The 16,216-nt window shown below is 40.5% G+C and overlaps 1 protein-coding gene across 18 annotated transcripts in view; it reads left to right on the top strand.

The window, feature by feature from the left end:
* BPTF (bromodomain PHD finger transcription factor) overlaps nucleotides 1-16,216 on the top strand; it is a 101,179-nt gene that overhangs the window by 74,770 nt on the left and 10,193 nt on the right. For 10 of the 18 annotated variants that reach the window (XM_075903934.1, XM_075903928.1, XM_075903932.1 and 7 more), the window contains 7 exons: nucleotides 1,054-1,177; nucleotides 1,463-1,689; nucleotides 4,402-4,621; nucleotides 6,415-7,316; nucleotides 8,695-8,777; nucleotides 11,330-11,555; nucleotides 13,048-13,373. In XM_075903934.1, coding sequence (XP_075760049.1) covers nucleotides 1,054-1,177; nucleotides 1,463-1,689; nucleotides 4,402-4,621; nucleotides 6,415-7,316; nucleotides 8,695-8,777; nucleotides 11,330-11,555; nucleotides 13,048-13,373 — 2,108 coding nt within the window. The remainder of the gene's footprint in view (nucleotides 1-1,053; nucleotides 1,178-1,462; nucleotides 1,690-4,401; nucleotides 4,622-6,414; nucleotides 7,317-8,694; nucleotides 8,778-11,329; nucleotides 11,556-13,047; nucleotides 13,374-16,216) is intronic. The other 8 variants (XM_075903942.1, XM_075903937.1, XM_075903935.1 and 5 more) reach the window with 4 other exon arrangements.

Genomic DNA, 16,216 nt, shown 5'->3' with positions numbered 1-16,216 from the left:
GGGGCTGCCAGGACTCTGCTGCCCTGGGGCTGCCTCTGGGTGCCAGGACTCCACTGCCCTAAGCCGGGACTCTTTGACCCAGCAACATCCATGGTCTTGCTAGACCCCGGATGTTGCCAGACCAGAGAGCTTCAACCTGTATAAAAGTTTTCAAAAGTTGTGCTTTGTTATGTAAGAGATGCAAGTTTTGAGTCAGACTAGAAATAAGGTTGTACAGTACTTAGCCTAGTACAGTGGGGTGTTGATCAATGGCTTGGGTGTGCAGGCAGTATGGCAACACAAATAACAATGTGCAAATTTAACCCAAAGGAAAATTAATTGGAATAACTTTCCTAATGATTAGGAAGGGTAGTCCCATTAGTCTGTATCTGCAAAAATGAGGAGTCTTGTAGCACCTTAGACTAACAGATTTATTAGGGCATAATAAGCTTATGGTGTAATAAATTGGTTAGTCTTTAAGGTGCCACAGGACTCCTCCTTGTTTTTAACCTAAAGATGAGGTGGATTCTCCTTTAATGCAGTCTTTAAATCAAGACTGGATCTCTCTCTCAAAGATGTGTTTCATTTCAAACAACGTTGTGATCATGATGCAAATCCTATTGAGTCAGGTTCTCTGGCCTATGTTATGCTGCGGTCAAATTAGATAATCATAATGATTCCTATTGCCTTGATATCAGTCTGATTCTTGGATTCAGTCTTCCGTTCCCTATGCTGGTGTTCATATTTGGTCAAAGTGGGAGGATAAACCCATGCATAATTTTTTTTTACCAATCAAACATGCACTTCAGTATTGCCCTTCTTCACTTTTTGCTGGTATCTACAATGCTGGACTTCATAGCACATAGTTGTAATGGGAAATTCATACTTTTCAGAGCTAAAAAACTGCCAGGACAGTAAACAGGACAGAGTTTTGCTAACGTTGGCTTTAACAGGATTTTCAAGCGTGCAACATAAGCTACTTGCATCCCTGTATTTCTCAGTTTGTGAAGAATTCAAGGTTCATCAGGATATGCCCTTTTTGAAAAGTTTTATGTGGTGTTTTGCTGTTTCTAGGTAATGCCAGGGACCCCATTGCGTCCAGGTATGACAGTAATACGGGCACCACTTCAGCCATCAACATTAGGAAAGGCCATCATTCGAACACCTGTAGTGATGCAGCAAGGTATTCTTCCATCCAGTAGGTTAATTTTAATTTTAAACTTCCAGTGTGTGAAAATCATGGTTTGTGTCTCCATAAACATTTTATTTATCATTCATCCTAACTTAGAAATTAAAGTATCTTGTAAGTAAATTGCAAAATGTTTTACGTCTTCAAATCAGATTCATATTTTTCTTGGTTAGTCAAAGAAGTGACTATTAGTAAATATTCTGTGGCACAGGAGCAAGCTGGGAACTAGAAATTTTGTGTGTTAGAATGAAAAAGTTGGAAATGTATTTTTAACTTAAATTTTGCTGTCTTTAGCAGGTCAGTCTCAACAAGTGGTGACTCAAATTATTAGAGGTCAGCCTGTCTCAACTGCAGTGTCTAGTGCTAGCACAACTTCAAGTCCTGGACAAAAGGTAACAACAGCTCCAGGAACACCTCCACAGAATATACAACCACAAACCACAACACCGCAGCCCACTCGTCCCCAGCAAGGGCAAGTGAAACTTACTATGGCCCAACTCACACAGCTAACTCAAGGACAGGTAAACATTTTTTGTATAGATTCCAACATCAAAAGATATCTGTATGGGCTTTTGTTTGCTTTTTTTGCAACAGTGTTCTACTGTTGATTTATATTTAGTTTGTGGTTCACTGTGACTCCCTTAGATGCCTTTCCACAGTATTCCTCCTTAGGTAGTTATTTCCTATTTTGTATGTGTGAAAGTGATTGTTCCTAAATGCGGTACTTTGCATTTGTCTTTATTGAATTGCATCAAGTATACTCTCATCAATGATTTAGATAATGACATAGAAGCTGTTGAACAAAACTGGTCTCAGAACTGATCCCTGTGGAACCCCACTTGTTACACCCTTCCAGCATAATTGTGAACCACTGATAACTCCTCTCTGGGAATGGTTATCCAGCTAGTTATGCACCCACCTTTGTAATGGCTCTGTCTAGGTTATTTTTCTATTTTGTTATTGAGAAGGTCATGCGAGACTGTATTATATGCTTTACTAAAGTCTTGATATATACTGCTTCCCCCTTATCCACATGGAGGTATTTGTTGTTCTGTCAAAGAAAGATAACAGGTTGGTTTGACATGTGATTTCTTTTTTTACAAATCCATGCTTACTGTTACTTATCACCTTATTATCTTCTAGAATTTTGCAAATGGATTCCTTAAGTGTTTGCTTCATTATCTTTCTTGGTACAGAAACTATGGTTTCCTGGGTTGTCCTTATTTTTCTTTTTATAGATGGGTACTGTATTTGCCCTTTTCCAATCTTCTGGAATTTCTCTAGTCTTCCATGACTTTTCAAAGATGCTAGCTAATGGCTCAGCTATTTCCTCATTCAGCTCCTTGAGTATTCTAGGATGCATTTTATCAGGCCCTACTGACATTAAGACTTCTAACTTGTCTAAATAATTTTTAACTTGTTCTTTTCCTATTTTAGCTTCTGAATCTTCCCTATTTTCATTATTGTTCACTATGACAGACATCCAATCAACACCAACTTTCTTAGTGAAAACTGCCACTAAGTTTTTAAGCATCACTGCCATTTCCACATGTTCTGTTGTTGTTTTTTTCCATCTTCATTAAGCAGGGGGCCTACCCTATCCTTGATCTTCCTTTTTTCATTGATTTGTAAAATATTTTGTTGTTACCATTTATGTCTCTAGCTAATTTGAGCTTGTTTTGTGCCTTGGCCTTTTTAAATTTGCCCCTATGTACTTGTGTTATTTGTATTCATCCTTTGTAATTTGACCTATTTTCTACTTTTTGTAGGACTCCTTTTTGATTTTTAGATCATTCAAGATCTCACTGATTTAAGCCTGTGTTTTCTCTTGCCATACTGCCTATCTTTCCTATGCAGTGGAATAGATTGTTTTTGTGCCCTAAATGTCTTTTTGAAAAACTGCCAGTTGTCTTCAATTTTTCCTCTTCTGGGTTCCCATGGGATCTTACTTACCAACTCCCTGAATTTGCTAAAGTCTGCCTTCTTGAAATCCACTGTCTTTGTTTTTCTGCTCTCTCTCCTGCCATTCTGTAGAATAATGAACTCGGTCATGTCATTATCACTTTCATCTTTAGGACTGGGAAATAGTATTCTTTATAACTTCTGCCTAGATCATGGAGAGTCCTGGTACATGTAAACTTAGGTTCATGCTGTGTTTTAGCTGTAAACTGTAAATCCTTTAGATTAACTCTGCAAGAGGCCCTTTTTTTCTGTGTTTATACAGCACCCACCCAATTTGGATCCTTGGGCACTGCCATACTATAAATATTATTATTGTCATACTATAATATTAATAATAAAATAATGGATCATGGGTTTAATTATCAAAATACATTTGTGATCAAAGTGACATTTTTGACATGTAGAACATCATAGAAGAATTCTTTTCAAAGGCAGTCTCAGAAGGTTGTTTATTATTGAAGATTTGGTGAAGATCCAGGTATCAGTCGAAGGCAAGAACTGCCACTGGCAGGACTGATTCAAAGAGACATGTATAAAATGAGGGATCACCTTGAGGGTAGAACCATCCTTCAAATCTGTCTGCAAAACTGGGATGTATTTGCTTGTATTAAAGATCTCCAGAAATATATATCCAGAGAGAAAATTTAAGCAGTAACTTTCTAGTACCAGCATGCTGACATCTGGATGAATAGTCAACACTTACAGTTTACGGTTGGGCAATGTCTCATATGCAGTTAGGAAAATGTTTTACATTAGTGATTATGAATAATCTTGTGAGCAGGCTGTCGGAACTCTTGAGATTGGTCTTTCGATCTAGAAGTGATCTAGATGCCCAAAATTAACCAGAATTTATTGTTTATACATTTTAAAGAGCCTTTAAGATCAGTTGTAGTTTCTATTGGCTAAGAATCTAGCCTGGTTTGACAGACAAAATCTTAGCAGCCTTTTGCTATGACAAATCTACTTCAGTATTCTGATGCTAATGAATGTGGCTGAATGCAACCCAATAGATAATCAGCTCTGTCCATAAAGAACTTTTACCATCTTCTGACCTAAAATTTGTTACTGGAATATATGTATGTTTTTGTCATAGAACTTTTTAATTCTGCTATACTAAGCTCAAACATCATAGATATAATATGAACTTAGCCGCTGTGTTGTTGAATCCCAGAATTCATTATCCTAGCTCCTGGATTGTCTCATAGTCCACCTAAGAGTTGTAACATTGGGAGATACTAATATGAATTTTGCTTCTTTTTTTTTTTTTTCAGGGTGGTAGTCAGGGGTTGACGGTGGTAATTCAGGGACAGGGTCAAACTACTGGCCAATTACAGTTGATACCTCAGGGTGTGACTGTAATACCAGGTCCAGGACAACAGCTAATGCAAGCAGCTATGCCAAATGGCACAATTCAAAGATTCCTTTTCACTCCATTATCATCAGCTACTACATCTAGCACAACTACTACGACAGTTTCCACTTCAACTTCAGGTAGGGTTTTCTGTTCAAAAGAAAAATATGTTTGGATTTAGGTTATTTTAATGTTTTTATATATTTGGAGTTAGTGTCTTTCATTAAAGTATCTTCATTAAAAGAACAGCATGTAGACTTAAAAATCTTAGAAGCTCTGTATAAAGCAGGAGCACTTCAGAAATTTTTGAAGTGGCTCCGGGCTGCCCTGGAAGGGACGGGGCCAGGACACTTATGTGCTTCCCCGCCAACAGGCCCTAATTGGTCTGTGGGTAGGAGAACACATGAGGTCTTTGTCCCTGCCCTTCCCAGAGAGAACTGCCAGCTGTTCTGAACAGCTGGTGGTTCCCCCCCCGCCCGCCAGGTCAATCAGGGCCTGGGAGCGTGGTGGGCATGCAAAGTCTGCCTCCGCCCTGCAAGGTCGGCTGCACTTAGTCACCTGCCAGCTGAGCAGCAGCTGGTGGGTGACTCTTAAGTGCGGAGCCCCTTTCAGATCAGGAAGAGACTTCATGCACTCCTCCCTGTCCTCGGGCCCTGATTGGCCTGGGGGCAGGGCAAAGCGTGAAATCTCTCACTCCCTGCCCTCTGGCACGTGGCACTTAGTCAACCACCAGGGTTGACTGTAAGCACTGCACACTCTTCCATCCATAGGCCCTGATTGGTGCAGCAGGACCTGATTGGGGCAGGGGTGCAGCAGGACTTCCGTGGGCTGGATTAACCCGCTTGGTGGGTCGGATCTGGCCCACAGAGGCCCTATTACCCACCTCTGGTATAAAGCATTGTTTTTTAAACCAAAAGGGAAGTAGTGTTTCCTCAACTTTAGAAAACCTAAGGGCCTTGACTATACTACACTGTTTGGTAGGCAAAAGGCAGCTTTTGCTGACTAAAGGGGTGGTGTGCTCACTGCATTGCTACTTTCTCCTGTTTTGCCAACCAAAACAAAACCACCTTAACAAGAGGATTAAAGCTTTTTGTGAAGAAGTTAGTGAAATAGCGTCAATGTAGGTGCTGCCATTAGTTATGTTGCCTCCCCAAGCATCACACAATGCCTCTCTGCTCAGCTGCTCTGCATTCCAAGTACAAAGGCATGCACTCCTCCCCACTCAAAGCTCTGGGAAGTTCTGACAACTGAGTGTGCTGTTCCACTGGGGCAGCAAACAGCGAATCATTAACATCCCCAAGCACTATGGCAAGGGCAGAGTTGTGTGTCTTGCGACCGCTGGGCTATGCAGCACGGAAGAGGGAGGCAGCAGCTGATACCAGGGTTGTCCCTTCTCCTTGCTTCAGGCTGGTTGCTTCTGGCAGCTGTTTGAAATTAAAGACAGCATGCAGCACACACATTGCTCTCCATATCCCCATTTTCTTGCACGCTTTCCCTCTCCTCCGATCCAGCACACTCCTTGTCACATGTACTCTTCTCCTCCTTCTCCCCACTTCATTTGAAAAACAGCTTACAATCAGGATACCCATGGAATGATGGGATTGAAAAGTCTGCACCATGTGATGCTGTATTGCCCCTTGAGGCATTGCAAATCCTTCCCAAAGCACTCTGTGGCCAGTTGCACAATGGGATAACTACCCACAGTGCACTGCTCTTCGTAGATGCAAGAACTGCTAGGGTGGGTGCACTCTGTCGATACAAGGAGCATAGTGTGGACTTGAAATAGTGGTTAAATTAAAACAGTTTGTTTAAAGTGGCATAACTTTGGTTGACAAAACTCTGAAGTGTTGATATGACCTAATTGTTGAAATGAATGAAGTTTGTTGACACATTGCTTGGAATGAGTGGAATATTTTGTTTTTATCCTTCACAGCTACAGGAGAACAGAAGCAAACCTCTCAAGCACATACACCACCAGTGCTGCCACCAATTCAGCCCCACCCGAACAATCAATTGCAAGCTCAGCCACAGGTGCAAAGCCAGAGCATTCAGCCTCAGCCTCCAGGCCAGCCACAGACAACGCAGCCCCCAGGCCAACCAGAAGATCAGACGCAGCCTGAATCTCAGTCTCCAACTTCAGCTCAGTCTCCAGTCGTATCTGAAGCACAGCCTGTTATGGCACAGTCAACTAAAACTCCAGTCACAGTTCAGTCTCCGACACAGGCCCAGGTTCAAGGGCTGTCTCAAATTCAAGTCCAAAATCAACCACAGACTGCCATCCATCCACAGGCACCATCCCATGTCCAAGGCCTCCAGCAAGCTCAGGTGCAGACCACAACCCAGCAACAGGTACAAATGCAACCCCAAGCTTCTATACAGATACAAGCTCAACTGCAACAGCAGTCGCAACCCCAGGTTCAGACTTCAGCTCAGACTCTCCCAGCTGCACAAAACTTAAATCAAGTTACTGTGCAATCTCCGTGTCGCCCTCAGCTCCAGATCCAGCAGCCTACAGCAAAAGTTATCACTGTACCTCAACAAGTCCAAGTTTTCTCCCAACTTCAGTCTCATGTTGTAGCTCAGATACAGGCCCAACAAGGCGGTGTGCCCCAGCAAATTAAGCTTCAGTTACCTATTCAGATTCAGCAAGCCAGTCCAGTGCAGACTCACCAGATTCAGAATGTGGTAACCGTTCAAGCGGCTAGTGTTCAAGAGCAGCTGCAGAGGGTTCAGCAGCTCAGGGAGCAACAGCAAAAGAAAAAGCAGCAACAGATAGAAATTAAACGTGAACACACTCTTCAGGCTTCTAATCAAAGTGACATTATCCAGAAACAGGTAAAATCATCAGAAGTAAATACAAACCATGCTGAACACACATTTCTCATAATCATATTCATACATCAGATAGCCTGTGAATTGAGCCTCTCAGATTTTTATTTCTAAATTACATTGCAGACTTATTTTTGCCAATTTAATAGGGCCTCTAAGTTAATTCAGCACATTAAGAGACTACTGTTCTGTGCTTTCTATCTGGCACTTTGATTTGATTTATGTATCGCTGACTATTGGGAGAAATATATCTTCAGTGTTAGTCCAGAAAAGGTGAGAACTGGTGGTTTGCAGCACTTCTACTGTGTTTTCATTGACTATTATAGAAAGGAGACTATAAGAACTATATTAAGTATAATGCTGTTAACTTCAGGGGGATGGACTGTAGGGAAGGAAAAAATGGGGAGAAACTGTACATGTAGGGAACTCTTTTGTCATGCTCTGTAGTTTCAGTGACCTGTGATAAGATAATCTCTTCAGTTTGAAAGATCTTGCCTTACAGCTTACATTGGATCTAACATTTAGATTTGGTATAATCAAGCTTTTATGAAGCCTTTCCATGATTTTTTTTTTAAATTCCAAGAAAAACATCTGTTTAAATAAGTATTCCCCCTTCAGTGTTGGCAACTAAAACAGCAATAGGAAATAGCAATGGGAAAGTGTAACTGACTACAAAATGAATCTGATTTCGCTTATTTTTTTTCCTCCAGAAATAATGAAAATTTAAGTTGAATCTCTAAATTCCTTAGTCATACTTTTAAGATTTTAAGTATAAAAAGTAGGGCTGTTAGCATGTACTTATGTACACAATTAACCAGTAAGCCTGGGCTCATCGGTTAACCTGCACGGTTGCATGTAGGCAGTGGGAGGGTTGCCAGCGTGCATGGAGAGCCAGCGTGCACACCCCATCCTCTCTGCTGCCTCAGAGGCAGCAGTGTGGGGGAGACAGGCAGGAGCCAGTACACATCTCTCCTGGAGATGCCTGCCCCCTATGCTGCTGCCTTTTTATCAGAGACAGCAGCGAAGGGGGGGTAGCCAGCTCCCCGCAGTTACTGGCTCCTGCCTGCCCCCCACATGTAAACATGTAACCGCTAGAAAATTCAGCAGTTACACGGTCATCTGAAGAAGTGGGCTGTGCCCACGAAAGCTCATGATACCATCTACATGTTTTGTTAGTCTATAAAGTGCTTCCAGACCATTTGCTTGCTGTTTTTTCCAAAAATAAACATATTTTAACATCCCTAATAAAAAAGTTAATACCTTCAAAATAGTGTAAATAACTTACTTGTTAAAATGTGATTTAATTTGGCAAGTGTCCACATTTCCCCAGTATTATCAGACACTACCTTAAGTTTTCAAATATTGTTTGGACTTTGTGTTCAAGGTGGTGATGAAACACAATGCTGTAATAGAACATTTGAAACAGAAAAAGACATTGACCCCTGCTGAACGAGAAGAGAATCAGAGGTAGGAGCATTTGATGATGTATAAGTATGCATGGAGCAAATGTATTCATTGTTGTTTCTTGTACAAAATAAGGGCTTGTCTATATGACGTTGTACAGCACACTGTTTGGCTGTGATTTCTAACTGGTCAATGTAAACAGTGCTTGTGCTCTCTGAAAGTTCTGTAGTATGCTTTAATGTAGCACTATTCTAAAGATATTGTGCTTTATAAATCACACTCTAATAGTGTTCATTTCCCCACTCTATAGTTATGCTTTTTGTCTCAGGCTTGGAGAAGCTTAGATGTAGAAGGTTTTAAAACTGACATTAAGTAATACACTAGTATTGGTGAAAAATCCATGACTTAAAAGTAATGTTCCTAATTATGAGCAGTTTGATTCCCTTGTAGTCAAAATAAATGTTGGCCTCTTTAGTTTTTACCCAGAATATGGAATGTGATGTGATGCACATGGTTAGTGCTAGCCACAGTTTTTTAGTTCAAGCAGATAAATAATTTTGTGGGAGCTCACAAAAGGAAATGGAAGCATTGCACCATTGTAGATAAGCCTGTTCCTCATTTCTGTTTGAACGCTCTGTTACAGTTTCTGAATTTCATTCCTTTTGTTGGTAGCAGTTTGCCTTCTTTTTAACTATTTTACCTCCCAGCCAGCAAACAAAAGTAATGAGACCTGCAGGAATGTCCTTAGGATTTATGGGTCTCTATGTAGTAATATTAAACTTGTGTTTATATGCCCAAAGGTATGGGGAAATGATGATTTTTTTTAGAGATGTGATTTTATAATTTTCAGCAACACACTAATGAAATATTTTAGATCAGATTTTAAACTAAAGTCCTGTAGACTCACACTGTAAATTCAGAAACTGACAGCATATACTTGGAGTTGGCAAATGCCTGTTAAATGACTTCATTACCACTTGAATGGGTCTTTCACAAATTCAGTGTTCTGCTAAATAGGTCTAGCAGGCTTTTTCACTTTTAAGTTAACTAGATCCTCTCTGGAGGAAGTAAAGACATAGAAAAGGGATAGAAAGAGGCAGGTGTGTGGTTAGACATTAAAACCCAGGTGTGCCATATTTTCAGGTGCCATATGCAGCTTCATTTTTTTCATATGGTTAAGGATGTAGACCTGTAGACCGGAAGATACTGTCACTCCATCCCTTGTTCTGGCAATGTATATTTGAACTGTTGGTGTTATTTATCAAAATAATGCTGTGATCAGGAGAAGGAATTCCTGTTTTATAATGTTTGCATCCCCAAATCAGGTACAAGAACAAAATTATGCAACTTAGATTTCCCCTCATAGTGTGCAAAACTAATAGTGAACACATAGTGACAAGTTCACAAATCAAAGCTTAAAAGTTTGTTGACCCAGACCACTCTTTTCACATTTGCAAATGTTCAAATTTAAAAAAACAACAACAAATGTTTGTAATGGTGGTTGACTGTGCCACAAACAGAACTGGTCATCTTTCCTTCCCAATGAGTCTTTTCCTACCAAGCAGTGTAGTCTTTAACAGTGATTAGGCCATGTTAGATGTGGGACAAAACAGCATGATTGTCATATGGCCCTACCAAACAACCAGTGTACTCCTATGAGACTCAATAAAGTAAGTGGCTTTCTGAAACCACTTGATTTTCCATTCCTATTTCTCCGGCAGCCCTGTCATGAGTACATAGGAGCAGCTTCCCCGTACAAGTCTGCATGCTCAACAGAAGCCACTTTTCCTATCTTTTCATCTCTATTTCTGCTGCATTCTGCTTAGCTGCAGGTGTGTTGCCTGTTCATTTGATTGCCCCCAGGCCAAGCAATATTTAGTCTTCTGGTGAAAAGGGAAGGGGAGGAACAAAAACTTCAAAAGGAATGAAAAGTACAAAGCAAAAAATACAACTATGCAAAAAAGTACAGGCAATGGCCAGGAAAAGACAGTCGCAGCTATACTGGAGCATATAGGAGGGCATGTTGGATAGAGGCTTGCATCCAACAATCTATCATAAGAGGGTGGTTCATATTGAAGCAGCTTAGGTCTACTGGTCTAGTGATTTTTACTGATAGACAAAATGATCCTTTTGTGCTTTCTTTTGCTGGAGCACCAAAGTTTAGTAATATTCAGAGTTATCAGAAGGAGAACAATCCTGTTTTCTACCATGGAAGAAACACAAAACCTCAACTGTTGTTGCAGAAATAGAATTGAGTCAAAATGTTCAGTTTGGAGATCCAAAGGAACTTTTTTTAAGTAGGAATTTGTGGGGTTTACTGGCCACTTTTGACACACAACAGCCATTCCTTCTTTTCGTCATCAGGCAGAGTAGGAACTTAAATCTGGGTCTCCTGCATCCCAGACCAATGGTCTAATATATAACGTGACTTGGTTGAAATGGTCTCCAAGAATATCGGTCAAGCAAGTGCTGCTGTTGTAGCTAAATCTATTATTTAACCATCAGAAATAATAATACAGCTTGTGATTTGTATAGGCTTTAAATAAAAATTAACTTCAATGTTGTGATTTATTAGACAACATGGCACAACGTGCTTCTCTGCATTCCTTCCTTAGAATGATAGTATGTAATCAGGTGATGAAGTATATTTTGGATAAGATCGATAAAGAAGAAAAACAGGCAGCTAAGAAACGGAAACGAGAAGAGAGTGTGGAACAGAAGCGTAGTAAACAGAATGCTACCAAGCTCTCAGCTCTGCTTTTCAAACATAAAGAACAGCTTAAAGCTGAAATACTGAAAAAAAGAGCACTTCTGGACAAAGATCTGCAAATCGAAGTGCAGGTAAGAGCAGTTCTTCTCAATGAGGGAATTTTTATATTAATGGGCTTGTTTCTTTGAGTCCTTAAGGAAGCATGTAGGGTGAAATTCTTTTGTTGCAATTTGTATCCCTGCAGAACTCTCGTTTCATTTTACTTTATTGCATCTAGCATTTATTTAATTTATGCTGATATCTCTTATAGTTTCTTAAAACAATTTCTGTCCTATTAAAGTTAAAGGGTTGAATCCTGAAGTTTTGTGTCACTGAAAAAGTTATACAAAGGTGGTTAGAAAGCTCTCTACCTTAGTGTTTTGCTCCTTCCCCTGCCTTAAAGGGAAATATGGTCCATTTGATTCCACTCCTTTTGAGGTTTTTTCCACCAGTGAGGTTACACCAATGAAGTGGAAGTGAAGCTGTTTTTGTGAGGGGCCTCACAAAGCCTAGAGCTGGCCCTATACTTTATTTCTGAGACATTTTCTCCTTGTAAGGACATCATATTTCCAAGAAACAAACATCAAATTACAACACAAATGTATCAGAGCACTTAAGGCAAACATCTCACAATTTATGGAAGCGACTGGACCAATTTCAAGGTAGAAATGCCAAGTAAAGAATATGTAGTGATTATATGGGAAAACTGAAGTGATCTAAAGACGTACCAAGAGGGAGCCCCTTCACCAATCATGGTTGAGAAGGAGCTGCAATGTCCAGAGGACAGCACTTAAACCTGGTGCTATGCCCTTAGATCAGAATTCTTTACTAGCTGTGGGATTTACCCACTCTCCCATTAGGAGTGAAAACCAGGAATGAGAAATCTAATGGTGGTGAAATATTGTTTCTGTATATGTCCCACACCCAACACTTTGTATCCTGGCACTTACACCCCTGGATGGGGGAATTGCCTTTGGTATCAGTGACACTAGTTTATTTTGACAGAGGGTCTCTTGTTAACTATCCCTAAACACATTTTACATGCTTAAGGAGTGACAAATAGAAACTGAACAGGACTAGAAATTGACCAGGTTTCCCACAAAACAATGCGGAGTTACCTGTGTGGGACTCCATGAATATGTTAAAGATTCTGTGGATGTTGTTTCAATTTTGAATGGTATGGATCCTATAAGAATCCTATTAAATTTTGTTCCTTATTGCTAACAGTTTTCCAGATCTTTGTACTTTTGACTGTAAAGACTGGCTCGATCCTTAATTCAGTTTTTATGCCTGATTAGCAGGCACATGTCCTCCATGTTCTTAACAGATCTTTGAAATTCCTTTCTTCCCCCCCCCTCCCCCCCTCCATCCCCGAGGACTAGACATACGGTTACTTATTATCAGACTTAAAGCAGCCCAGGGGCTGACTTAAAATAATCTTGTACCTGAATGGGTAAATTATTTAAATTATTTTAAACAGAACAAGATTTGAGTCTGGATTCTGATTGCATTCCTCTGTCCTCATGAAATGTCCTTTTTTTTTCTTTTTTTTTCTTTTTTGCCTTTTTATTTAATGTGCTTCAGGAAGAGCTAAAGAAGGACTTGACTAAAATTAAGAGAGAAAAAGAAAAAGCACAGGCAGCTGCTGCCGCTGCTGCTGCTGCTGCCGCCGCCGCAGCAGCAACTCCACCTCCCCCTCCTCCACCACCACCACCACCAGCACAACATGCAACCAGTGTCACATCTGCCACCACCGTCCCAGTGCCAATATCTTCCCAGAAGAGAAAACGAGAGGAGGAGAGAGATTCTTCCAAGTCCAAGAAAAAGAAAATGATTTCTACTACCTCAAAGGAGACGAAGAAGGACACAAAGCTTTATTGCATCTGTAAAACACCTTATGATGAGTCAAAGTGAGTGGAGAATGCAGCATGCTAGTCTTGTGCATTGCTTGGTTCAGCTTTAGCTTTTAGCTAGTAGTCTGAGAAAGTTATTAGAGATGGGGGTAGAAAATTAGGCGGTGTTGCAGTGAGCATGTACTGTTTAAAAGAATAAGCAGTGTCTGGATTACACTAGCAATTACAAATCTAGTAATTCTTATGAGTTATGTTTTTACCTGTTTGCATGTTTCCATTGTATGGTCTTTCTGTCTCACATGCACATACTCTTTATTTCGCTCTGTTCTTTGTTTTGCCTTTTTGCCTCTGCTTTGGAAGCAAATAATTATATACTTGCAGTCCTTGTGAACAGATGGTTGATGTACTCTAGTGGTAGGTTTGGTACTATCTTCCCCATAAATAAGATTTTTCTGGAATTCAGTAGTTAACAAGTGATACTAATCTATTGGGCTCAGAGGGGGTAGCCATGTTAGTCTGTAATTTTAAAAACAAAAAATAGTCCTGTTACACCTTAGAGACTAATAAATACATATACCGTGTGCTTTTGTGGGCAAAACCCACTTTGTCCAATGAGATGAGATTGAGTTTTTAACCAATTAGGCTGCAGTTAATTTTGGACACTGTTTCAAATTTCAAAGTGGTTTCCAGTAGGGATGTGAAAGGTTATCTGCTAACTAGTGGGTGCTGGAGCAGCTTCCTGCCTGCGGTGGGCAGGGGCTGCTCCAGCCCCACAGGCGTCCCATCGCATATGGGCTGTATTGACGTCTGGAACAGCCCCTGTCCATGGTAGGCCCAGGCACCCTGCAGGCAGGGGCTGCTCCAGCATTCAGAGCAGCCTCTATCTGTGGGGGGCCCAGCCCCAACACAGTATTGGGAGCAGGAGTTAGCGCGTTAACTGATTAACTGGGATTTTACATCCCTAGTTTCCAGATGTATTTTATTTTTTAATTTCTGAATGGATTACCTATCCACTCCCCACCCGACTCTTAACCTAGCGCAAAAAAAAACAAAAACTAAAAAAACCATACTTTTCTACCAGATTCTAGAATATTTTGGAAGTTTTAAGCATTTCACAAATGAAAATGTCAGTTATCCAAAAATGGCTTAGAAACTAACTGAGGAGAAAAAGAAGAATGATGCATTTCCCATTGAAAAGTAAAATGGGAAATTGAGCCTTATCCTTCTAGTTTACTGCCTCTTAATTCTGCTCAAGTCACTAATGATCGAAAGTTATTGTCTGATAGCTGTGTGGTGGCATCTGAGCAATCAAATGGCATTGTACAGTTTCAGGTTGTCCATTTGCCAAAAACCCACTCACTCCAAAAGCAGTACAGCCTCTCTCCGAGTTACGGACCAAACACTTGGCCGTAACTCCATCCGTTCGTATCTTGGACCCCATTGAGTTACACGCGACCGCGTTGTTTGTAATCGTGGGTTGCTTTCGTAACTCGGACCACCTTTACGACCGCTCCATGGGAGCTTTGGTCGTAAGTGCAAACGGTCCTAACTCAACCATTCGCAACTCGGGGAGCGGCTATAGTTAGCATTTTTGTTGGGGTTTCAGTGGAAATACCAAGAACTGAAATGGGTCATAGAGACTGAACTGTCCTACCACTCCAGTAGTGGTCCCTCCAACTTACAGCAGAGGGGGTTCATTTCTGTCTCTTAGGTGTGTATATATATAACTCCAGTCACTATGCCATCATGCCAGTGTTGGGATGCTGACTGCTTTCTTGTGCAACACTCATTCTTGGTGTAGAGTACTTCAACTTCCAGGCTGCCACTAGTTGTAAGATACTACTTTAAATGGGAGGCAGCGAGGGGGAGGGAGAATGAGTGGTGTATTTGGATTTTTGTCACACAATATACTTAGTAGAATAGTAATAGATATGTAGCCATGTTAGTCTGATCTAGCTGAAACAGAAAAACAGGACTATGTAGCACTTTAAAGACTAACAAGATGGTTTATTAGGTGATGAGCTTTTGTGGGCCAGACCCACTTCCTCAGATGAAATTGTGGAAATTTCTTTGACAATTTGATCTGAGGAAGTGGGTCTGGCCCACGAAAGCTCATCACCTAATAAACCATCTTGTTAGTCTTTAAAGTGCTACATAGTCCTGTTTTTTGTTTCAATATACTTAGTAGGATGCCCTGTCCTCGTTTTGTTACAATGTATTGAGCATAGACCAGTCATACTTGTTCAGGCTCTTATAAGCGGTGGAAGCTTTTATCACAAAAATAACGTAAATTAAATACATTCGTGTATTTGATCTGAGGCCTCTTCAAGTCAATAGTATGTCCATTGACTTCAGTGGGCATTGGATTGGGCCATAAATAATGCACGATGACAGAACATTCTAGCATAGCGGACAGACGTGACATTTATTTAAGCACAGGAAATAAGATTTCACAAAAATGGAATGTTAATAATATAGGCTATGTCTACACAGCAGGGCTAAAGCCCAAATAAACTATGCAACTTGACATATGTCAGTTGCATAGTTTAAGTCGAAATAGCTTATTTCAGCTTTTGGCGCTCTCTACGCAGCAGGAAGTCCAAGGTAAAGCACTCTTCCTCCAGCTTCCCTTACTCCTCGTAAAATGAGGGTTACAGGAGTCGGAGTAAGAAGTCCTCCAGCTCGACATTATTTTGACATTGTCGAAATAACTGCTTGTTGTGTAGACACGACTATGTTGTTTTAGAATAATGTCAGTTATTCCGAAATAACACTACTGTGTAGATACACTGCTAAAATATTTTTATGGGTATAATCCAGTTCAACTTCCCTGTTCATAAATTCTGAATCTCACAGGTTTTAAATATATGTTGGCTGTGCTGTTGAGCTTACTTATTTCA

This window comes from Pelodiscus sinensis, chromosome 20, assembly GCF_049634645.1.
Source record: "Pelodiscus sinensis isolate JC-2024 chromosome 20, ASM4963464v1, whole genome shotgun sequence".
NCBI classification, from domain to species: Eukaryota; Metazoa; Chordata; order Testudines; family Trionychidae; genus Pelodiscus; species Pelodiscus sinensis.
This window is presented reverse-complemented; position numbering and strand designations above follow the sequence as displayed.